Source organism: Gossypium hirsutum, chromosome D06 (assembly GCF_007990345.1).
Source record: "Gossypium hirsutum isolate 1008001.06 chromosome D06, Gossypium_hirsutum_v2.1, whole genome shotgun sequence".
NCBI classification, from domain to species: Eukaryota; Viridiplantae; Streptophyta; class Magnoliopsida; order Malvales; family Malvaceae; genus Gossypium; species Gossypium hirsutum.
The window spans coordinates 14,244,137-14,269,261 of NC_053442.1; the positions used below are offsets into that span (position 1 = coordinate 14,244,137).

General features: G+C 34.6%; 1 protein-coding gene across 1 annotated transcript; it reads left to right on the top strand.

Moving 5' to 3' along the window:
- Positions 1-1,785: 1,785 nt before the first annotated feature.
- LOC107901075 (mechanosensitive ion channel protein 10) lies at positions 1,786-4,979 on the top strand. The gene is made up of 4 exons (XM_016826927.2): positions 1,786-3,663; positions 3,756-3,879; positions 3,962-4,458; positions 4,537-4,979. Exons 1-4 carry the CDS (start codon positions 2,255-2,257, stop codon positions 4,808-4,810), a joined length of 2,304 nt encoding a protein of 767 aa, XP_016682416.1. The 5' UTR covers positions 1,786-2,254; the 3' UTR covers positions 4,811-4,979.
- Positions 4,980-25,125: the final 20,146 nt, after the last annotated feature.

The following is a 25,125-nucleotide window of genomic DNA, read 5'->3' on the forward strand; positions in this document are numbered from 1 at the left end:
TTTCTCAAAACTTTTTATTTTCCCCCTAAACTTTTACTTCTCACCCTTTACTCTCAAATAAAAAATCAAAATTATCCAAAAAAATCACTAAACATAAATAGTAATAATTTTATTTATATCTATTATTTATATTATTAAATTAAATTTTATATTTTATATTATTTATATTATTGAATTGTTTAGTCATATTGAATATTTATATTAAAATTGAATTATTAATTATACCATAAAATATTCGTGTTAAAATTTTATATTGGTATCAATTTCACATTTTATTTTTAAAATAAATTTTATTAAAAAATTATATTTTTACATTTAATATATTTTTTAATTCCAAAATACATAGTGATAAGAATCTGAAGATAATTGAAACAACTAAGCAAGCAAAAAAGCTAACCAGTATATAAAAAATTAATAAATAAATTATGAGGTGATGAAAGTTAATAAAAAATTTGATTAAGGTGGACAATTTTTATTACAATGGGTGACAATGGTTACAAGGACCCAAAATTATTTTTTAAAATTTAACTCGAACAAATATATTCGATTCGATTTCTATCTCACTCGACTCGATTCGAGAAAAAAACTTCAAATAAAGTTAGGATGATAAAATGAGATTCGAAAACTCGATTAACTCGAAAATTTTCGATTCGATTTGATTCGATTCGATCGAATGCTCACCCCTAGTTTATACAACATAAAATTACTTAAACCAAGGAATGAACTGTCTTATTAACAAACCAACCAGTAAAAAAAAACAGATTTTGAAATTGACTCTAAAGCATCACACAATCATGAATCAGAACACTCAACTCATAATCATCATTGAGCGAGCGCACGAGGGCATGTACCAACACTTGAAAATCCGACTTCACCACAATATTGTCCAATCACGACGACTTAAGCCAAAAACCTTCGGCTAAACATGAACTAAAGTATACCTTGACAGTCCCGAATAATGGCAGCAAAGCCCACCGTGTTCTCCGAAACCCTCCTCGCGGCATCAACATTGCACTTCAGCATTCCTGGCAACGGAGGTAGCCACCGCCACACATTACCAGGTCGGTCCTAACCTTTCGCTATTACGCCCAGCAGTAACCGAAGGTCCCAAATCAATCGAGAAATAAAAAATCTATAAGGACCGTGATGTTTTGGTTCACAAATTTAAAAATTAGAATTACTTAAATTGAATTGAATTAAATTGAATTTTATTTTATTTATAATTAAATTTAAAATTTTATAATATAAAAATATATATTTTATGTTTAAAAAAAATCAAGAATCGGATAGTTTGATTAGAGGCAATTTGATAAATTCAAAAAATCTGACCAGATCAAACTCCATTTTAATATTAGACGAAAACTATAATCATATATGTTCAAAAAATCTTAAAGATCGGAATTGTAAATCAAATTTTTTAGAAAATCAAACTATATTTAAATTTTTTAGAGTGATTAAATTTAAAAATGATCATGTTTGAGAGGGGAAAGCCTTTGTCTACTCCTTGAATTAATCCTAATTATATCTATATTTTAATATCTTACATATGCATATTATTCTCCATTTTATGTCAAAATAAATATAGAGAAAAAAAGGGAAAAAAAAACTTTATGTACTCTAACATTCCCCTAAATCTTACTAACCACATGGAATATTTTATTCTCAAATATTATAATAACTACTTAATAAATAAATAATTGATGCAAGAAAAAAAAAAGATAGTCAATAATTCCAGTCACGGCGATGGAGGATTTTAAATAGAATATAAACAAGTTGTGTAATGTCCTTTTATGATGAGGTCTAGGATAGCAACCCCGCCAACGCCAATGGCCCTGAAAATCAGAGCTCACTGTCTGCAACTGACTTTGTTTCCTTTGGTTTTTCCTACCCTCCAATTATCTTTGGTCGCCAAAAGTATTGGCTTTTTTTTTTTAACTCTCATGGGTTTGTCAATATTGGCTTGTTGAAACTTATTTCTGTACTTGTTCAAAGTTCAGACCTTCTTAATTGGTGGCTAACCTCTTTTGGGGAATCCTAAATCAAAGGGTCGTTTTCAATTTTTATGTTTGAAGAGAAATTTTTTCTTTTGTCAACTTCCGTTGTTTTGCTTGTTTCCCGAGAAAAAAAAAAGAAAACACAAGAGAATTTAGCCTTTTCTTCTATTTCCCTGGAAAGTAAACAGAAACTGGGCTGAACAAGGCAAATGCAATGTCATATAAGTGATTTACGATCGAGTGTTTGAAACAAAGCATAAATGGAAACTGGAAAAGGGTTGATGGAGAAGAAAGGAACAAACGATGTTGTACTGCATATTTTAAGCCCTGAGGAATCACTTGTCTTCAAAACAGAAAATGATTCTAAAGGCTCTTACGAGTTGACACAGTTTGAGAATCTTAGAGTCCGAGTCTCAACTACTCCTACTCCCATACCATCTCCTTCTCATCCTAGTGAGGTTGCAAGGATGAGTCCAGTTCCCAATAAACCCCCCAAAATTCCCATTGATAAGAAGCTTACTCCAAGAAAGTCCCTTGCAAGATCAGCGTTTTCTAAGCCCAAATCCAGATTGGTTGAGCCATCCTATCTAAATGATGCTAAATTGGTGGAAGAAAATAGTGCCCAGATTTTGAATCCAAGCTCTTCACCTTATAGGAGATCCCCTGCAGCAGCAGCAGCTACTCCTAAAGAGAGTCTGAGATCAGCTCCTATTACTCCAAAAACTCCTTTGATCTCACCAGGCCTAGAGGAGGAAGATGAGGAGGAGGAGGTTTACAAGACTGCTGATCTTAAAGTAAGTGCAAAATCAGGTAAGAAATGGAAAATTTTTCTTTGGTTTGAGATTATGACATTTGTTTGCACTATGGGGCTTCTTGTTGCTAGTTTAACTGTGGACAAACTTGAAGAAACTAGGATCTGGGGTCTGGAATTGTGGAAATGGTGTGTGTTGGTATTGGTCATTTTCTGTGGTAGATTGTTTACTGAATGGATGATGAATATTGTTGTTTTCTTGATTGAAAAGAACTATCTGCTTAAGAAGAAGGTTTTATATTTTGTTTTTGGATTGAAAGGGAGTGTTAGGCTATTTGTTTGGTTGGGTTTGGTCCTTCTCGCATGGGGTTTGTTGTTTAACCGCGGAGTTAAAAGATCAAAGGAAGCCAATAGGGTTCTAAATTATACTACTAGGGCCCTTGCATCCTGTCTCATCGGATCAGCTATATGGCTGGCCAAAACCCTTTTTGTTAAGTTATTGGCTTCTTCTTTCCAGTGTAATAGATTCTTTGATAGGATTCAGGAATCAATTTTTCATCAGTACGTTCTCCGAGCTCTATCGGGGCCTCCGGTTATGGAGATGGCCGAAAATGTTGGGAGTAGTAGGAGCATTGGCCAGTTGAGTTTCAAGAATTTGATGAAGGAAAAAGGAGGGGAAAAGCAAGAGGTGATTGATGTGGACAGGCTTAAGAAAATGAAGCAAGAGAAGGTATCTGCTTGGACCATGAAAGGATTAATCAATGTGATAAGTGGTTCAGGGCTGTCTACCATTGCTAATTACATTGAAGATGTTGAGGATGAAGAGAATGAGCAAATGGATAAGGAGATAACCAGTGAGTGGGAAGCAAAGGCCGCTGCATATCGTGTATTCAAGAACGTTGCAAAGCCTGGTAGCAAGTAAGCATATCTAACTTATATGTATGTATGTATGTATATATTCAATTGCTTTGTTCTGTAACTGACTCATCTCGCTTTGATTAATGAAACAGGTACATCGAAGAGGACGATCTATTACGATTCATGAAAAGAGAAGAAGTGGACAATGTGCTTCCATTGTTTGAAGGAGCTTTAGAAACTGGAAAGATCAAGAGATCAACTTTCAAGAATTGGGTGGCAAGTTTTCTTTTATGCTCTTTTTAATTATTTTCTTCGTATATGCCTTCTTTGTATTCATTAATGTTCTGCTTGTATGCAGGTGAATGTTTACTTAGAACGCAAGTCATTGGCACATTCCTTGAATGACACCAAGACAGCAATTGAAGAGCTTAACAAGCTCGTCTCAGCGGTGGTGATTGTTGTAACAATCATTGTGTGGTTACTTCTGATGGGATTCTTAACAACCCAAATACTCGTTTTCATTTCATCTCAGCTCTTACTTGTGGCATTCATGTTTGGTAACACTGCAAAGACCGTATTTGAAGCCATCATATTCGTATTCGTGATGCACCCTTTTGATGTCGGTGATCGCTGTGTAATCGATGGAATACAGATGATCGTTGAAGAGATGAACATTCTGACTACCGTGTTTCTGAGATATGACAACGAGAAAATATTCTATCCTAATTCAGTTCTAGCAACCAAACCGATCAGTAACTTCTATAGGAGTCCAGAGATGAGTGATTCCGTAGAGTTCACAGTTGATGTTTCCACATCAATAGAGCAAATTGGAGAGTTGAAAGCTAAAATAAAAGAGTATGTTAAGACTCAACTGTCTTTGATTGTTCAATTATGTAATACTGTGTTGATATGGGCATGCAACGTTGTTATCAGGTATCTGGAGAGCAAGCCTCAACATTGGCGACCTGGACATAGTGTACAAGTGAAGGACATTGAAAATGTGAATAAGATGAAAATGGGTCTTTATGTGACTCACACCATAAACTTTCAGAACTATGGAGATAAGAGCAGCCGGAGATCAGAACTGGTGTTGGAACTGAAGAGAATTTTTGAAGCTCTAAATATTAAATACCATCTTCTGCCACAAGAAGTTCAGGTCACCTATGTTGGCTCACTTGCATCACCACTTCAACAACCTGCTCCATGATGGTCTCATTACTCTACTTTCCTCAAGTTCTTCTGTGCTGCAACCTTGTGTGATTATTGTAGATACCCATTTTTGTCCGAGCCCAATTAAGGCTCATTTAAATTTTTGTTCTCTCTTGCGCCGTTGGAAGCCCACCTGATTTTAGTCAATTTGAAGCCTTTGTTTTTTTCCTTTTCTTTTTGGGCCTGTCAAGGACCCAAATTATTATTATTATTATCATTAGTACTATTATTATTATTTTTACAAATAAACAAGATTAAAAAATAATATATATAGATGAAATGAAATGAAAGAAAAGGGAAGGCTTTTCATATTTTGTTATTAAAAAAAAGAAGAAAAACAACAATAACAACAACCATTCTAGTTTCTTTCTTTTTTTTTTTTTGCCATATACGAGGGATTGAGTTTGGGTTCCGATGAAGGAAACGTCACCGGAACGTCAGTTCTCCGCCCTTAAGAGCCCCCAAAATCTCCTTTTTTTTCCTTTCCCCTTTTTAAAATAAATGTTTTTTTAAAAAAAGGTTCGATCTTGGTAAAAGTTTTGATTTTTTTTAAAAAGAGAAAGTTTTGATTTTTAAAATAAAAATCTGGTTTTTTAGTCATATTAGAGGAAAAATTTAAATTCTTAAAACAAAGTGTTGATCTTTTTCAATTATTTCGAAATAAAGTTTTTATTTTTTAGAGAAATAGTGATTTTTTTTAAAAAAAAAAGAGAGTTTAGATTTTTAAAATAGAAATTTGTTTCTTAGTTATTTTAAAGAAAACTTTAATTTTGTAAAAAAAAAAAATCCCGGCCACCGCACACGGCGGCTCTACCACTGGAGGCCAGAGAGCCGTTGGGCTCTTTAATGGTGGAGCTATTGTAACAACCCGAATTTTGGGCTAGTCGGAATAGTGGTTTCGGGACCACAAATTCGACGAGAAAAAAATTATTTTTATTATATTTTTATGGTCTACGAGTTCGCAAAATGATTTCGTGAAAATTTCGTTCGAAAATTTTGACGTTTGGGCACTCAATTTAGTCAAAAGAACTAAATTGTAAAAAGTGCAAAAGTTGAGTTCTACATGTTAGAAGTGTCCAATTGTTATGAAATTTTAAATTGGAGGTCGTTAAATGGTAATTAGACCATTGGTTAACTTGTTGGACAAAAATGGACAAGAGATAAGTGAAATAGGAAAATTTTAAGTTGGGGGCATTTTGGTTATTTAGTAATTAAAAGAATTAAAAAGGCCAAAATAGCCAAAAATTTGTCCATCTTCTCCATGGTGAACGAAATCAGCAAGGAGGAAGCCATATTTAGGGTTTTCAAGCTTCCAAGCTCCATAGTAAGTGATTCCAAGCCCCGTTTTTAATGTTCTTTATGTTTTTGGAGTCCCGGTAACTTGATTTAGCTTATTCTAACAATAATTTAATCTAGGGTTCATATTTGGAAAAATACCCATAGGTGAAATATGTTTATTTTGATGTTTTATGATAGAATATGAAGCTTGAAATTATGTTAAATAACTTTTTTAGCCGATTTTAAGTGAAAACGAGTAAATTGACATAATCGGTAAAAATACCTAATGTTCATAAGTAAGTGTTAGAGTGAGAATTTGATGTTGCCATAGAAGGGAAAAATGTTCAGAATGTCATAAAACATAAGAAAAAGGAATAAATTTTAATTTCCGAGCCTAGGGGCAAAATCATAATTTTGTGAAACTTTAGGGGCAAAAATGTAATTTTTCCAAAATATGATTTTTGGACTAAATTGAATAATGTGAGTGTTAAATAAGTTAAATGTGTTATTATAAGTCAAGAAAGACAAGGAATTGACTTTGATTAGTGAAAAAGGAAAAAATGAGAAAAAGTGAGAAATTTCCCGATTGAACATCTGGAATAAAAAAGGATACGAATGAAGTGACAGAAATGGTCACATGTGTGGCATGGACTGTGTGTAGGCCACTATGTGAAAGTGAAAGTGATGGTCACGTGTGTAGTACTATATGCAGGCTACTACATGTACCAGAATGATAGGTCGCATGTGTAGTACTATGTGCAGGCTACTATGCGTACCGGATAGCTTCGATCACGTGTGTAGTACTATGTGCAGGCTACTACGTGTATCGGATAGTGATGGTCACATGTGTAGTACTATGTACAGGTTACTATGTGAACCGGTATCATTAATTATAAGGTGGTTGCTATGTGCTGATCCCACCGGATATCATTGATTACAAAGGGTGGTTGCTGTGTGCTGAATCCACCGTGTATTTGTTATTATTTCGAAGTGTTCATCGGGAAATTGACTAAGTGAAAATACATGAGATCATGTAACGATTAAGTGTGATTGAATGATGAATATATGTGTGGAATTGAATTGAATAATGATTGAAAGTGAAAAAGTGAAATTATGAAAAAGTAAAATTAGCAACAAAACAATTTTGGACAGTAACAATAGTATGACTTTGAAAAATCACCAAAAATTGTGGAAATTGAATTAGAGAGTGAATAAGATATGAAATTAAAGATTAATGAGTCTATTTTTACATAAAAGAAACAAAGCAAGCAAAAGAGTTATATATTTTGAGATATTTGAATTTTAGTGAGGCAGGGTCTGATTGATTTCGGAATCCCCCGTTCTGACTGGAAATAATTAAAAATTGTACAAAAATAATTATGAGTTATAATTTATATGCTTAGAATCCTTAATGAGTATATTTTCAAAGGAAGTAAATGGAAATATAATCTGAATTCTGTACAATGAGATAATTCATTTTTAGTGAAGAGAGATCAGAGATGTTGAGCAGTAACACCTCAAACCTGGCCTAAACATTAGGGCCGAATCTGGTGATGTCACATTGTAACACCCCTTACTCGTATTCTACGCTAGAATAGGGTACGAGGCATTACCAGAATAAATACACTTATAAACATATTAAACCGAGTTATAAAATTTCATCCAAATTAAAAACTTTCAAATTATTATCTTCGAGTCGCTAATTAGGGTTTACGAGGCCCAGTACATACCCATTCATATGCTCAATATATCCGTTAAATCAATCCAATATTGAAGAATCCACTTTAAGTCAGAATCAATATTAATCACAATCATAAATATTTTCATGTTATTTTCATATACCACTAACTGAACTTTGAATGTCAATTTAAGAATATGTTATTCACTAACACATTCTGGTATACACAATGTTTAATTGATGAAATCATTTAATTGAGCTAAATTTCATATTCACTCCGAATTTTCTTCTATATCCATAAATGCTTTTACTTACCATTTACCTAATCAATTTCTCGAACCAAGCTATCACACAACAATAATACATCACCTGTGCTTCATGAATTCAATGTTTGAATCTTATCACCATCAAATCCACGCCATTCGATTACTTAAAGTTTATTCAAGCATATATTATTACGTTTCATATACCAAGCATATGTCAAAATTACGAATACGCAATCAATTCATTTGTCATTTATTTGACTAGAAAATTAATCTCAAAATTCATAACATTCAATTACTTAAGATATGCCATAAAACACTCCTTTAACATAAACTAGCACCATGGCCGAATTTTCAGTATGCTATTTATTCCCCTTTTTTCCGAATCACATAGCAAAATACTACAAATATGTATATATTTAAATACTATAATTATGAATCAACTTACCAACATGAGTTAATTCATGAGCCACTCATGACATCATTTCATGCCAAATATACCACACGCATATGCTATGAAACTTTATTTTCTCTCATGAGCTTACCATGACCAGTAATGCACCGATATAAGCATCACTCCTATTTCAACATTTATCGATTATAATCAGAAATTTAACCAATTATACACAATTCATTCATATACTTTATTTTCCTCCTCCTCCTCTCCATCTCACATCCTTTATGTATATAACATGCGTAAATAGCATTATACATAATTTCACTATTCACTTATATTTAAATTCAAAGCTATCTAGTCGAGTTATAGTCACTAAATTATTTTTATCTAGAGCTACAAAGCTCCAAATTAAGTTCTGTTAATTTTCCCCAAAACTAGATTTACATATCTTCTTACCATAAAATTTTCAGAATTTTTGGCTTATCCAATTAGTACAGTTTATTCTTTAAAGTCACCCCTATTTCAATGCTCAACATCTCTGACATCTCTTCACTAAAAATAAATTATCTCATTGTACAGGATTCAGATGATATTTCCATTTATTTTCTTTGAAAATAGACTCATTAAAGATTTTAAGCATATAAATTATAACTCATAATTATTTTTGTACAATTTTTAATTATTTTCCAAATTCAGAACAAGGGATTCCGAAATCAATTCGACCCTGCCTCACTAAAATTCAAATATCTCAAAATATATAACTCTTTTGCTTGCTCTGTTTCTTTTATGTAAAAATATACTCATTAAGCTTTCATTTCATATCTTATTCACTCTCCTAATTCAATTTCCACCATTTTTTGTGATTTTTCAAAGTCACACTATTGTTACTATCCAAAACTGTTTTGTTGCTAATTTTACTTTTTCATAATTTCACTTTTTCACTTTCAATCATTATTCAATTCAATTCCACACATATATTCATCATTCAATCACACTTAATCGTTACATGATCTCATGTATTTTCACTTAGTCAATTTCCCGATGAACACTTCAAAATAATAACAGATACACAGTGGATTCAGCACACAACAACCACCCTTTGTAATCAATGATATCTGGTGGGATCAACACATAGCAACCACCTTATAATTAATGATACCGGTTCACATAGTAGCCTGCACATAGTACTACACATGTGGCCATCACTATCCGATACACGTAGTAGCCTGCACATAGTACTACACACGTGATTGAAGCTATCCAGTACGCATAGTAGCTTGCACATAGTACTACATATGCGACCTATCATTCTGGTACACGTAGTAGCCTACACATAGTACTACACACGTGACCATCACTTTCACTTTCACATAGTGGCCTACACACAGTCCATGCCACACATGTGATCATTTTTGTCACTTCATTCGTATTCCTTTTTATTCTGAATGTTCAATTGAGAAATTTCTCACTTTTTCTCATTTTTTTCTTCTTCACTAATCAAAGTCAATTCCTTGTCTTTCTTGACTTATAATAACATATTTAACTTATTTAACACTCACATTATTCAATCTAGTCCAAAAATCACATTTTGGAAAAATTACATTTTTGCCCCTAAAGTTTCATAAAATTACAATTTTACCCCTAGGCTTGGAAATTAAAGTTTATTCCCTTTTCTTATGTTTTATGACATGCTAAACATTTTTCCCTTCTATGACAACATCATATTCTCACTCCAACACTTACTTATGAACATTAGGTATTTTTACCGATTATGTCAATTTACTCATTTTCACTTAAAATCAGCTAGCAAAAGTTATTTAACATAATTTCAAGCTTCATATTCTACCATAAAACATCAAAATAAACACATTTCACCTATGGGTATTTTTCCAAATATGAACCCTAGGTTAAATTATTGTTAGAATAAGCTAAATCAAGTTACCGGGACTCTAAAAACATAAAGAACATTAAAAACGGGGCTTGGAATCACTTACTATGGAGCTTGGAAGCTTGAAAACCCTAAATATGGCTTCCCCCTTGCTGATTTCGTTCACCATGGAGAAGATGGAAAATTTTTGGCTATTTTGGCCTTTTTAATTCTTTTAATTACTAAATGACCAAAATGCCCCCAACTTAAAAATTTCCTATTTCACTTATCTCTTGTCCATTTTTGTCCAAAAATTTAACCAATGGTCTAATTACCATTTAAGGACCTCCAATTTAAAATTTCATAGCAATTGGACACTTCTAACAAGTAGAACTCAACTTTTGCACTTTTTACAATTTAGTTCTTTTGACTAAATTCAGTGCCCAAACGTCAAAATTTTCGAACGAAATTTTCACGAAATCATTTTGCGAAATCGTAGACCATAAAAATATAATGAAAATAAATTTTTTTCTTGTCGAATTTGTGGTCCCGAAACCACTATTCCGACTAGCCCAAAATTTGGGCTGTTACATTACCCCTCGTCATAGTACCCTATAGGACCTCATGAGTATTTATTTGTATGTTTTGTGTTTGAATTTTTTTACACTGCTTTATGATTTAATTTCACATTTTTTTTCATTTGACTTTATTGTTTTTTTACTGACTTTGTTTTTCTTGTGTCTGTGTCTCTTCATGGCATAATTTATGTATCATTTAAATACCTGGGGCACAGTGTCACATCTATATTTGAAATGAACACACTTCGAGAAGATTTAGTTATTTGGCATGGGGTAGAAAATATAGGGATAATAGCGAGAATGTGAGAGGATACTCAAAGTAGAGAAGGCAATTGCCAAATAGCTAGTTTTGACTCAAGCCTACCTCAGATAATTCGCATGGACTGTAAGAGGAATCGCAAAGATAAGTTAAAGAGAATATGGCAATCATGGGACAAGGCTAAGAAAATGCACATCCGGGACAAGTATGGCGATGTAGCACATCTTCTGTTCGTTAAAGCGGATGATGCCTTGTTGAAGGCTATGGTACGTTTTTAGGATCCACTTATAGGTGTTTTACGTTTAATGAAGTAGATATGGTACCGATTATCGAGGAATATTCTACCATTCTCCACTATGACTTTAGAGATCTGCTTAGGATATATTGGAAGCAAAACGTTGATTTTCGGGGACCCTTAGCTAGTCTGATGGGAGTACCTGTAGATACGATGAAAGCAAGATTAAAAGATAAAATGGTCATTGCATTTCCTAGTCCAACATTGGAGATGCTATGGGAAAGGCCAGCGGTGATAAACATTTGTCACTGTTTGCATTTGCAGTATACGGGTTGGTTGTGTTCCCAAAAGCTCTGGGATATGTGAGTGTAGAGCTAGCTGATTTTCTATTTCAGATTGAAAAAGGAGTGAATCCTGCTCCAGCAATCTTATTTGAGACCATCATTTCACTCAATTTCATTAAAAGGAAAAGAGAGACGTTTCTTAGGATGCGCACAATTATTGTTCGTATGGATGAAAAGCCATTTTAGGTGCCTCTATAAGTGCTTTCGTTAGGTGTTTGTTCACTCGACCAAACCGATAAACGAATTGCTAGAAAGTGAATGGCCTTCAAATCAATCAATTGAAGAGTGGTTTCAGAACCATAGTACATTGACATATGAAGAAATAGAATGGAGGGCTCCATGGATGATTCAGAGCACAGTACTCATCGGGTGCGGTGGTCATTTGTGGGTTCCCTTAATTGGCATATGAAGAGCCATCAGTTATTCCTCGCTGATGGTTCTGAGCCAATATGGGTATGATCAATGCGTACCTACTACAGCTGGTTTAAACAAGGTACTTTGGTTCAGGACCTGAGATTTTGGAAGAAATTGGAAGAGATACGAATCAAGTGGGGTCAAACCTTGAGCTTGTAATCAAGAACCTTTTTCAACCATTCCCCCTCGGAAACGTATATCCAGTGGCGTCTAAAAAGAAGCAAAATCTCCGTGTTGGCACAATTCAAGGGAAAGAGGAAGGTCCCAGATGACATAGCTGAGCTAACTGAAAATATACATAATTTAGAGATACGTTTGAGGGGGAGAGATGAAGAGGTCAGATAGAAACGAGAGCAGCATCAGACTTATGTGAAGGAAAATGAGGAAGAAATCATGAGACAACAACAACAACATCGGTTAGACATGAAGGGAATGGAGGCTTTTCATATTTTGTTCTTAAAAAAAAAGGACCAAGGATAGCTCACCGGTATAACACCCGTTCAAAAGCCAAGAAGATGACGAAAGAAGAATTAGCACGCATGGCCAAACTAGAGGAATAGATGGAAAGGATGATGGAAATGATGACTAAAATGGTTAAAGGCAAGGCCAAGGTAGGAGAAGGAAGTGACATTTTGGACAATCTAATCCCTTTTTACTGTGATACAGGGGTATATTGTAAAGATTTACTACTTCAAGCGCCAGGTGTGACCATTTAAATCCCAAGAGTAAACGAGTTGCCTACAAGTGAGGAGCCGAGAGAAGTGGATAAGGGAAAGCCAATTATGGATAAAGAAGCTCATAAATTCAGCCTAGTTAAGGAACGTTTGAAAGCCATCAAAAGATTAGACACCTTCAGATTTGTAGAAGCAAAAAGCCTGTGTCTGGTACCCGATGTGGTCGTCCCATCAAAATTCAAAGTTCTTAACTTTGAAAAATTCAATGGTAACAGTTGCCCCATTACTCCAAAGATGAGAAACTGCTAATGCACATATTTCAAGATAGTTTGACCGGATCTACGGCTCACTAAAGTTGGACAGGAGTTAGATTTAAACTTGGGGAAAGCTCGCACGGGTATTTATTGCTCAATACAAACATATTTTAAACATGGCCCTAGACCGCCTAACTCTGTAAAACATGGAAAAAAAGTCAAATAAGAGTTTTAAGGAATACGCACAACGGTGGAGGGAACTGGCATTGCAAGTACAGCCCCCGCTCAGGGAAAAAGAGACCACTGTTTTATTCGTTGGTACGCTAAAAGGCATATACTACGAAAGGATGGTAGGAAATGCCTCTAAGACCTTCACGAATATTGTAACACCACTAACTGAAATCTGTCGCCAGAATAGGGTTACAGAGCATTATCGGAGTTTACAAATCAAACGGATAGAAATTTCAAACATTTCAAAACATATCAATATTCATATCAAAAATCAATCAAAATCATTCATATTGTCCGACATACGAGCCCTTGAGGCCTAAAATATACACTAGAAACAAGTTGGGACTAAATAAAAAACTCAAAGATTTTTTCGAAAAATATTGAAAATTTTTAACACTGTAGGGGTTACACGGCCGTGTAACTCATACGGCCATTAAACACGCCCGTGTCTTAGGCTGTGTGGGCATTTCAAATAAGGACACGACTATGTCCTAGCCTGTCTCCGTCTCTGTGCCCGTGTAACTCTCTGACTTGGGTCACACGGCCAAGTTACGCGCCCGTAACCCAGGCTGTGTACCCTTCGAAGTAACCCCACACGCTCGTGTGCCAGGCCGTGTGCTAGGTCGTGTAATAGCCTGACTTGCAACCCTTTGAAAGCTATAGGGGATACACGGCTGAGACATATGCCTGTGTTTCTCCCCATGTGGACGAAAATAGGCCATTTTACAAGCCATTTTTCTCACCCAATTTGTCATGCACCTATAACCAACTTTGCATATATAACCAAGCCATAATAAGGCATCCAAATCAAGCATAAACAAGATATATACATAAAGTGTAGTTTCATACAAACAATATTCCCTTAGGCATCTCAAACGACAACATGTAAATTTGTTCAATCATATACCCTATTTGTCAAAAATACTCAACTAAATTATAGGCACATTAGCATCAATACAAGACATTTGGTTACCTTACCAAAGCATACCAAATGGTACCAAATAACCACTCAATTACTAGCCTTAACATACATATATGTCTTCTATTGCAAAATACCAATTCACAACAAGTTATAAAACATATATAATATGCACATTCAACTATCATTTCCCCTTTCATCATTCAAACACATTAAGAAAATTATCAACCATATTAAGGCTAAAATTTACATGCCCAAAACTAAGCTCATAACATCATCAAATGCCAAATCACAAGCCAAACCAAATGACCATATTCACAATCAAACATATGGGCCAACATTAGCCAAAATACCTATACATGTCATTATAACAAAAATTAAATATCCAAAGGTACCAAAAGAGTCGGTGGATAGTGTGATATAGCTCCGACAAGCTTCCAAACCAAACGAGCTTCTGATTCTCTATAAAATACAAAAAATAACACAGAGTAAGCATTTAAGCTTAGTAAATTTGTATAACATAGAGTATAACTTACCATTTAGTCACATATTAGGTAAGTAAACAAAACATATCCTAACACAATTTGGCCAAAATCCTAAGCACATGTTCACCAAACATAGCCATGCAAACACATATATATATAAGTCAATAATCATGAATGAACACAACAATTTATTAAATTCCATATACATATATCATCCATTTCATATATCTATATATCATGTAACATCATTTCCATGTATTTCATGTGTATACCTGTAATAGTTCATATCAAACTCATATCGTTTGATAATAGAACATTGCCCGTTGAACCATTTAGAATACCGTTGGATACCCGGGATAGCTCACACATAGTGTGCTAGCTCATATAACTGTAATCCGTCAATTTAGGTACATGTATGCTTATACGAGCTGTGAATCGGTATGCTCATTTGAGCTAAATATTGGTATGCTCTTATGAGCTATAAATCAACATGCTCTCCCGAGCTATAAATAGGTAACCCTAATAACATGTCATTTGTATCCTACGGATTCCTATGGTTCAAATGGGGCTCGGTAATCATCATATGTCATTGGATATACAATCAGTAATTATGTAGGACAATTAATAACATTATATATTTCAATTAAAAACATATAAACATGATTTAATTACACAAACTTACCTCGACGAGTACACGTAGATACGGAGGTGATTAATTCAAAACTTTCTCTTTGTCCCGATCTAACTCTGTACGGGGTATAACTGGATCTATACGGATAAATTTAACTCAATTCAACATATAATTCATTCAATTTAATCCAAAACATATCTTTGGAAAATTACCATTTTGCCCCTATACTTTTAATTTTTTTACAATATAATCCCTAGGCTCGAAAAATGAAATTCGTACAATTTTACCCCTATCCAAGCCTAGACGAATATCCTACAAGCTTATAGCAGCCCACACATTTCATTAATTCACAAATTACACTATAAACATTTCACATTTTTCAATTTAATCCCTATTTGACAATTTCATCAAAAATCACTTAACTAAAGTTGTTTATCTAACAAAAACTAATCATTTTCTTCCAAAAATCATACACATTCATTAATGCTAAAACCCTAATACTTTAAAATTTTCACAAATTAGTCCCTGGGCTAACTAGATTAAGCTACAACGACTCCAAAAATATAGAAATCATTAAAAACGGGAGAAAAATACTCACATGCAAGGGAATGAATGTTGGCCGAATGTTGAAGCTTTGTTAATGGCTTCCTTAGGTGAAATTTTTTCAATGAAGAAAAAAAGATAGATGACATCTTTCTTTTACTTATTTTATTATAAGTTGTTTTATTAAATTACAAAATTAACCTTTAAAACCAATAAAAAGATGACCATATTTGTCCACTATTAATATTAATGATTTAGTTACCATATAAGGACTTCCACTATAAAGTTTTATTGCTATTTAATACCTTTAGCTATTAGAACTCAACTTTTTCACTTTACGCGATTTAGTCCTTTTTATCAAATTGAGTATGTAAACGGTAAAATTTCTTAACGAAATTTTTATACGGTATTAATATCATACTGTAGGAAATAAAATAATAATAAAATAAATTTTTTGACTTGAGATTTGTGATCCCAAAACCACTATTCTGATTTTACTAAAAACGAGCTGTTACAAGTCTCCCCCTAAAGGGAGTTTTGTCCTCAAAAATCTTTCCAGAAAAGAGGTTCGAATATTGCTTTTTCATAGCTTCATCAGGTTCCCAGGTGGCTTCTTCTATACCGTGTCGTTGCCAGAGAACTTTTACTAAAGCTATGTTCTTGTTTCTTAAATCTTTCACCTCTCGTGCCAGAATCTGATCAGTTCATCACTGTACGACATATCAGGCTAAATTTCTACATCCGTCAGAGAGATAGCATGTAAAGGGTTAGATTGGTATCGTCGTAAAATAGACACGTGAATGACATTATGAATCTTTTCTAGTTCTGGCTATAAAGCTAATCGATACGCAATAGGTCCGATTCTTTCAGTAATCTCATATGACCCAATAAATCGCGGACTTAGTTTTCCTGCGATCGAATCAAAGAACTTTCTTTCAAGGTGATACTTTCAAGAATACTCTGTCACTGACTTAGAACTCTATGTCTTTATGTTTAAGATCTGCATATGATTTCTGATGATCTAAAGTTGCTTTCAAACTATCTCGGATCATTTTTACTTTTTCTTCAGTCTCTCGAATCAAATAAATCTCGTGTATCTTTTTCTCACTAAGCTCGGTCCAATATAATGGAGTTCGGCACTTACGACCATACAGAGCCTCATACGGTGCCATCTTTATACTCGATTGAAAATTGTTGTTGTACGTGAATTCAACCAATGACAAATATTTCTCCCAGTTGCTGTCAAACTCTAATACACAACAACGAAGCATATCTTTGAGAATCTGAATTACTCATTCGAATTGACCATCGATTTGAGGATGAAATGCAATGCTAAAATGCAACAGCGTACCAAGAGCTTCTTGTAACTTTCTCCAAAAGCGATGTAAACCGTGGATCTCTATCCAGAATAATAGAGACTGACACTCCGTGTAATCTGACAATCTCAGAAACATATAACTCAGCCAATCTGTTAAAGGAGAAATCTCTATGTACCGAAATAAAATATGCAGACTTCGTCAAACATTCAACAATAACTCAAATGACATCTTTCTTTCTCGGAGATAGGGGTAAACTCGATACAAAATCCATAGTAACTCGATCCCATTTCCACTTCGGTATCATCATTGGCTGTAATAATCTAAAAGATACCTGATGTGCAGCTTTAACTTGCTGACACACAAAGCATTTAGAGGCAAAGTCAGATATCTCACGTTTCATTCCCGACAACCAGTACATCTATTTAAAATCACCATACATCTTATTACATCCTGGGTGAACAGACAAACTACCACTATGAGCTTCGTGTAAGATTTTCTGAATGAGTTCTGAACTTTTCAGTACACAAATTCAACCTTTGAACAGTAAGCCATCATATCCTATTTGAAATTCTAAATTAGAAGTCAACTCACACTATGTTTGTTGAGCTAACAAAGCGTCATCACATTTCTAAGCTTCAAAGATCTGCTGTAAAAACATCAGTCTAGCTTTCAACTCAGCTAAGATCAAACCATCATTAGATAATGCCAGTCGTGTATTCATCACTCGCAGAGAAAATAAATATTTTCTACTTAGAGCATCATCAACTACATTTGCTTTTCCCGGATGATAATCAATGATCAACTCATAATCTTTTAATAGTTCGAGCCATCTTTGCTATCTCAAATTCAAATCTTCTGTGACATTAGATACTTCAAACTTTTATGATTAGTAAATATATGACATTTTTCACCGAGCAAATGGTGTCGCCAAATTTTCAACGTAAACACAATGGTTGCCAACTCTAAGTCATGTGTTGGATAATTCTTTTCGTGCAACTTTAACTGTCTAGAAGCATAAGCGATTACTTTGACTTTTTGCATCAAAATACAACCTAAACCATTTAAAGATGTATCACTGAAAATCATGAATTCTTTACCTGATTCAGGTTGAACCAAAACTGGTGTCTCGATAACAGTGCTTTCAACTGATTGAAATTTTGTTGACATTCTTTTGACTATTCAAATTTCACATCCTTCTGTAAGAGTTGCGTCATCGGTGTAGCTATCATCGAAAACCCTTTAACAAACCTTTGGTAATAACCAGTTAATCCTAGAAAACTTTTGACTTTGGATACATTTCTTGGTGGTTTCCAATCAACAACTATTGAAATTTTACTCAGGTCAACTCTGATGCCTTCAGCAGATACTATATGTCCCAGAAAACTAACATCTCGTAGCCAAACTCACATTTGTTAAATTTAGCAAACAATTTTTTATCTCGTAGAGTTTGTAACACAATCCTCAAGTGTTCAACATGCTCAGACTCGTCTCGAGAATATATCAAAATGTCGTCAATAAATACCACAAAAAATCTGTCTAAATACAGTCTAAAAATTTTATTCATCAAATTCATAAATATTTTAGGTGTATTAGTTAAACTAAATAGCATCACAAGAAACTCGTAGTGTCCGTACCTGGTTCTAAATGCAGTTTTCGACACATCCAAATCTTTCACCCGTAGCTGATAGTAACTAGAAGGAAGATCAATGTTCGAGAATATTGCGACACCTTTCAAGTGATCAAATAAATCGTCAATACGAGTCAGTGGATATTTGTTATTGATTGTAACTTTGTTGAGCTGACGATAGTCTGTACACAATCTCATCGATCCGTCCTTTTTCTTAACGAACAGAACCGGTGCACCTCAAGGTGAAAAATTGGGTCGAGCAAAACCCCTATCTATCAATTTATGGAGTTGTGCTTTCAACTTTTCTAATTCGGTAGGAGCCATTCTGTAAGGTGCTACCGATATCGGTGATGTCTCGAGTACTAGTTTAATAGAAAACTCAACCTCTCTGATCGGTGGTAATCTAGGTAACTCTTCCAAAAATACATCAGGATACTCGCAAACCACTAGCACTGACTCAAGCTTTGATTCAGACACTTTAGTATCCAACACATAAGCAAGATACACATCACAACCTTTTCTCACATATTTTTGCGCTAACATAGCTGATTCAATACGAAGTGTCTCACCGTTCTGACATTTCAATACAATAAGCTTTCGTCTATAATTCACAACAGTGTCGTGTAGAGTTAGCTAATCCGTGCTCAAAATTACATCAAATTCTTCAAATGGTAATAGCATCAAATCAGTTGGAAAATTGTAACCTCGAGTCATCAAAAGACAGTTCTTGCAGACTTTATCAACTAGTACATATCGACCTAGGGGGTTCTATACTTTAACCACGAATTCAGTAGACTCGATAGGTAAATTCTTACTAGACACTAAATTTGTGCACAGATATGAATGAGTGGATCCCGGATCAACCAAAGAAGTAATTGGTATCAAAAATAGAGAAAGTATCAATAATAACATCTGGCGCAGAAGCATCCTCTCGTGTGCGAATAGCATAAGCCCTAACTGATGCTCGTGCCTCAGATCTCACAGTAGAAATTTTTGTAACACCACGACTGCCACTCACATTTTCGGGATTATGAGGTGGTCTACCTCTCGCAGCAGTATTGCTCGTCCTCATGGTTTAAGCTTTTTCTTTCTTGGATTTCTCTGGGCATTCTCTAAGTAATGGTCTAAGAAACCACACCTGAAACATGCTCTGTTCTTTAATCGACACTCACTATAATATGGTTTCTTACAATGCTTGCACTTGGGCCAAACATCTCTGACACTACCCACACTTGCTACAGATGTAGCTTGTGGCTTTGGACTAGAACGTCGGGTACCTCTATCTTTACTAGAATAACCACAGAAGCTATAGAACGGTTGTGATATTCTTTTGATTTCTTTGATACTGACTGATATGACTTCCCAGTCGATCTCTTTCTCAAGTCTCTAGCTTCAAAATCAGCATGTCTTTTCTCTTTACTTAGTTCCTCGGCTTTATGTGCTCGATCAACCAATACAACGAATTCTTTCAGCTTAAAAATTCCATCCAAAAGCTTTATGTCTTCGTCCAGCCCTTCTTCAAACCTCCTACACATAACAGTCTCGGTCGGAATACATTCTCGGGCATATTTTCTTAGTCTAACAAATTTTCGCTCATACTCTGATACAGACATACAACCCTATTTGAGCTCAGGAAATTCTTTACGATTCTGATTCAAAAACCTCTAACTAATATATTTCTCTCGAAACTCAATTCGGAAGAATTTCCAGGTATTTCGCTCTCTCGGCACAACAAAAATTAACGTGTTCCACCTTTGGTAAGCCGAATCTTTCAATAATGATACCGTACATTTAACACACTCGGCAGGTGAACGTGATAGCTCATCAAAAACCCTTTTTGTATTCTCTAACCAGAATTCAGCTCACTCGGGATCATCGTCATTAGTAGCTCAGAATTCTTCAGTCCCGTACTTTCGTATCTTATCAACAAGTGGCTTATTAACTTAGATTGGTTCTAAACCTTGATAAATAATAGGGACCGATTGGGAAACAGGAGGGGTGGAGGTTGTTGAGTAGCCGAGTTCATCCGTACAAACTCGGTAAACAATTCATTCATCATCTTAAAGAAGGCTTCCTTAGCCTCTCCCCCTCGGCCCTCAGATACGGGTCTTGTGCTGGTCGATGCTACTCCGTGAATGGAGGCTTGAGTGTTACTTTCTACTTCATCAGAGTCAGCTCAGTTGGATATCATTGTTATATAAAAACATATTTTAAAACGGTCAGGAGATATCACACTATCACATGTTATATAATGGCATGTATAGCTAAACTTCTACATGCTACATTCTATTCGAGAATCGACTAAAACGTAGCTCTGATACCAATAAATACAACACCCCTAACCTGAATCTGTCACCAAAACAGGGTTATAGAGCGTTATTGCAATTTACACATCAAATGGACAAAAATTTCAAACATTTCAAAACATATCAATATTCATATCAAAAACCAATCAAAATCATTCATATTGTCCTATATACGAGCCCTCGAGGCCCAAAATATACATTAGAAACAAGTCAGGACTAAATCAGAAGCTTAGAGAATTTTTCAAAAAATATTGAAAATTTTTAACACTGTAGAGGTCACACGGCTGTGTGGCTAGGCCATGTGACTTAGACGGCCAAGTGTCTCAAGCCATGTGGGCATTCGAAATAGGGACACACAGCCATGTCCCAGCCTGTGTCTGTGCACATGTAACTCTCTAACTTGGGTCACACGGCCAAGTCACACGCCCATGTGCCAGGCCATGTACCCTTCGAAGTAACCCAATATCCTTGTGTGCCAAGCCGTGTGCTAGGTCGTGTAACAGTCTGACTTGTAACCCTTTGAAAGCTACAGGGGACACACGGCTGAGGCACACGCCCGTGTCTCTACTCGTGTGGATGAAAATTGGCCATTTTACAAGCCATTTTTCTCATCAATTTGTCATTTACCTATAACCAACTTTGCATATATAACCAAGCTATAATAAGGCATCCAAATCAAGCATAAACAAGATATATATAAGGTATAGTTTCATACAACCAATATGCCCTTAGGCACCTCAAATGGCAATATGTAAATATGTTCAATCATGCACTCTATTATTCCAAAATACTCAACTAAATTATAGGCACATTAGCATCAATACAAGACATTTGGTTACCTTACCAAAGCATAACAAATGGTACCAAATAACCACTCAATTACTAGCCTTAACATACATATATGTCTTCTATAGCAAAATACCAATTCACAACAAGTTATAAAACATATATAATATGCACATTCAACTATTATTTCCCATTCATCATTCAAACACATTAAGAAAATTATCAACCATATTAGGGTTAAAATTTACATGCCCAAAGCTAAGCTCATAACATCATCAAGTGCCAAATCACAAGCCAAACCAAATGACCATATTCACAATCAAACATATAGGCCAACATTAACCAAAATACCTATACATGTCATTATAACAAAAATTAAATATCCAAAGGTACCAAAAGAGCCAGTGGATAGTGTGATATAGCTCCAGCAAGCTACCAAAATACCTATACACACATACATACACACACACACAAGTCAATAATCATGGATAAATACAACAATTATACATATATCATCCATTTCATATATCTATATATATATCATGTAACATCATTTCCATGTATTTCATGTGTATACCTATAATAGTTCGTATCAAACTCATATTATTTTGTAACAGAACATTTATTGTTGAACCGTTTAGAATACGTTGGATACCCGAGATAGCTCACACATAGTATGGTAGCTCATATTACTGTAATTTTTCAATTCAGGTAGCTCATATTACGAGCTGTGAATAGGTATGTCATTTGAGCTGAAGATCGGTATGCTCTCTCGAGTTATAAATCGATAACCCTAATGACATGTCATTTGTATCCTATGGATTCTTATGGTTCAAATAGGGCTCGGTAATCGACGTACGTCTTTGGATATGCAAATGATAATTATGTAAGACAATTCATAACATTATATATTTCAATTAAAAACATATAAAAATGATTTAATTACACGAACTTACCTCGACGAGTACACGTAGATACGGAGGCGATTAATTCGAGACTTTCTCTTTACCCCGATCTAACTCCATGCGAGGTCTAACTGGATCTATATGGATAAATGTAACTCAATGCAACATCTAATTCATTCAATTTAATCTAAAACATATTTTTGGAAAAATTATCATTTTTCCCTATACTTTTAATTTCTTTGGAATATAATCCCTAGGCTCAAAAAATAAAATTCACACAATTTTACCCCTATCCAAGCCTAGCCGAATATCCTACAAGCTTATTAGAGCCCACACATTTCATTAATTCACAAATTACGCTATAAAAATTTCACATTTTTTAATTTAATCCCTATATGACAACTTCATCAAAAATCACTTAACTAAAGTTGTTTATCTAACAACAACTAATCATTTTCTTCCAACAATCATCAAAACTAATACACATTCGTTAATGATAAAACCCTAATACTTTAACAGTTTCACAAAATTGTCCCCAGGCTAGCTAGATTAAGCTACAATGACTCCATAAATATTGAAATAATTAAAAACAGACGAAAAATACTCACAAGCAAGGGAATGAATGTTGGCCAAATGTTGAATATTTGTTAATGGCTTTCTTAGGTGAAACTTCGGCAATGAAAAAAGAAAGAAATATGATATCTTTCTTTTACTTATTTTATTATAAGTTGTTTTATTAAATTATAAAATTAACCATTAAAAAGATTACCATCTTTGTCCATTATTAATATTAATGGTATAATTACCATATAAGGACTTCCACTTTAAAGTTATATAGCTATTTAATACCTTTAGCTATTACAACTCAACTTTTGCACTTTACGTGATTTAGTCATTTTTATCAAATTGAGCATGTAATCGGTAAAATTTCTTAACAAAATTTTTATACAGTATTAGTATCATACTGTAAGTAATAAAATAATAAAATAAAATTTTCAACTTCAAAATTGTGGTCCCAAAACCACTGTTCTGATTTTACTAAAAATGGGTTGTTACAGATATAATATTATCCAGATAAATGATAGAGAATGCATTGAAGTCGAGAAAAAGAGATGACCCTTTGAGCACGAAGAGAGGTGTCATTGGGAAGAATAAGGAAGTAGAAACACAAACAATCGCATCGGGTGGATACCCATACTCTTACTTTCCGTACCCGAGCCCAATACCTCTACGCCCTAAATACCTGCTTGTAAATGCTACCAATACTTCACAGTTTATCTATTGTCCACCTGTACCATTTACAAATCTCCCATGTTAACTATGCCAACCTGATCTCCATAGACCCAAGCTCCATTAAGGTCGCCACAGCAGAAGCCTGTGTTTGATCCAATTCCTATCTCCTACACAGAAATTTTCCAATTCAAATAGAGAAGCACCTCTTTGTACGTACACACAAGGAACCAATGCAACTGCTATTTCCAAAGTGGTATGATGCCAATGCTTGATATGAGTATCACTTTAGCAATCCAGGTCATACCATCGAGAACTGCTTAGCGTGAAAATATAATATGCAAGATTTTATAAAGGCGGGAAATATATATTTCCAGTTAGAGAATGCACCAAATGTTAACATGAATCTGTTACTAAACCACAATCGAACATTTAATGCTATAACTGAAGAAAATAGCCTTCAAAGGAGAAAATTAGAAGAAATTACAACCCCACTCGAACGACTCTTCAACATTTTGAGAAAGTCAAATCTAATTCACGGCGAGCCACCCAGGCCTGTAATGGGAATTGGTATGGATCAAATCTGAAAATTCCACTAATGAGCTTGAGGACACTATATCCAAGTTTGGCCAATGTTTAAGGAACATATACAGTGTCTCTTAAATTCTTTCCAGCTAGAGATATAAGACGGTGTTAAGACCAATGAGATAAACACGTTAGATGTAAAACCTGTCACCATCGTATATAAAAAAAAACCCCTACTGGAAAAGAGTCTACCTCAAAGGCCGTATACGATGGTGTGTTGGTCATCAGGGTTCCCGGCCCTTTTAAGTGTGGAGATGACCAACGAGTTCCTTAGAGATATGATTTTGAGGTGGTTGGGTTTGATGCCTCCAACATCTCAAGACTTAGTGGCATAACTCAGGGCGAACATTGTTACAAGCTAAACACAGTGGGGAAAGAACCCCATGGTAAAGAAGTGATTTCAGAAAATCAACCAGAAATTGGCGATAAAGAAGTCGATAAGGAAACGATGGATAACCAAAAGGTAGAAGTTGAGAATGATGAAGTTAAAAAATTTTTGTGTCTA

Excerpts from the sequence above, each read along its gene's own strand:
- LOC107901075 (XM_016826927.2), top strand. The coding sequence starts at position 2,255 with ATGGAAACTGGAAAAGGGTTGATGGAGAAGAAAGGAACAAACGATGTT. Across the intron at positions 3,664-3,755 it reads GTTGCAAAGCCTGGTAGCAA|GTACATCGAAGAGGACGATC; the intron begins GTAAGCATATCT and ends TTAATGAAACAG. Across the intron at positions 4,459-4,536 it reads TTGAAAGCTAAAATAAAAGA|GTATCTGGAGAGCAAGCCTC; the intron begins GTATGTTAAGAC and ends CGTTGTTATCAG.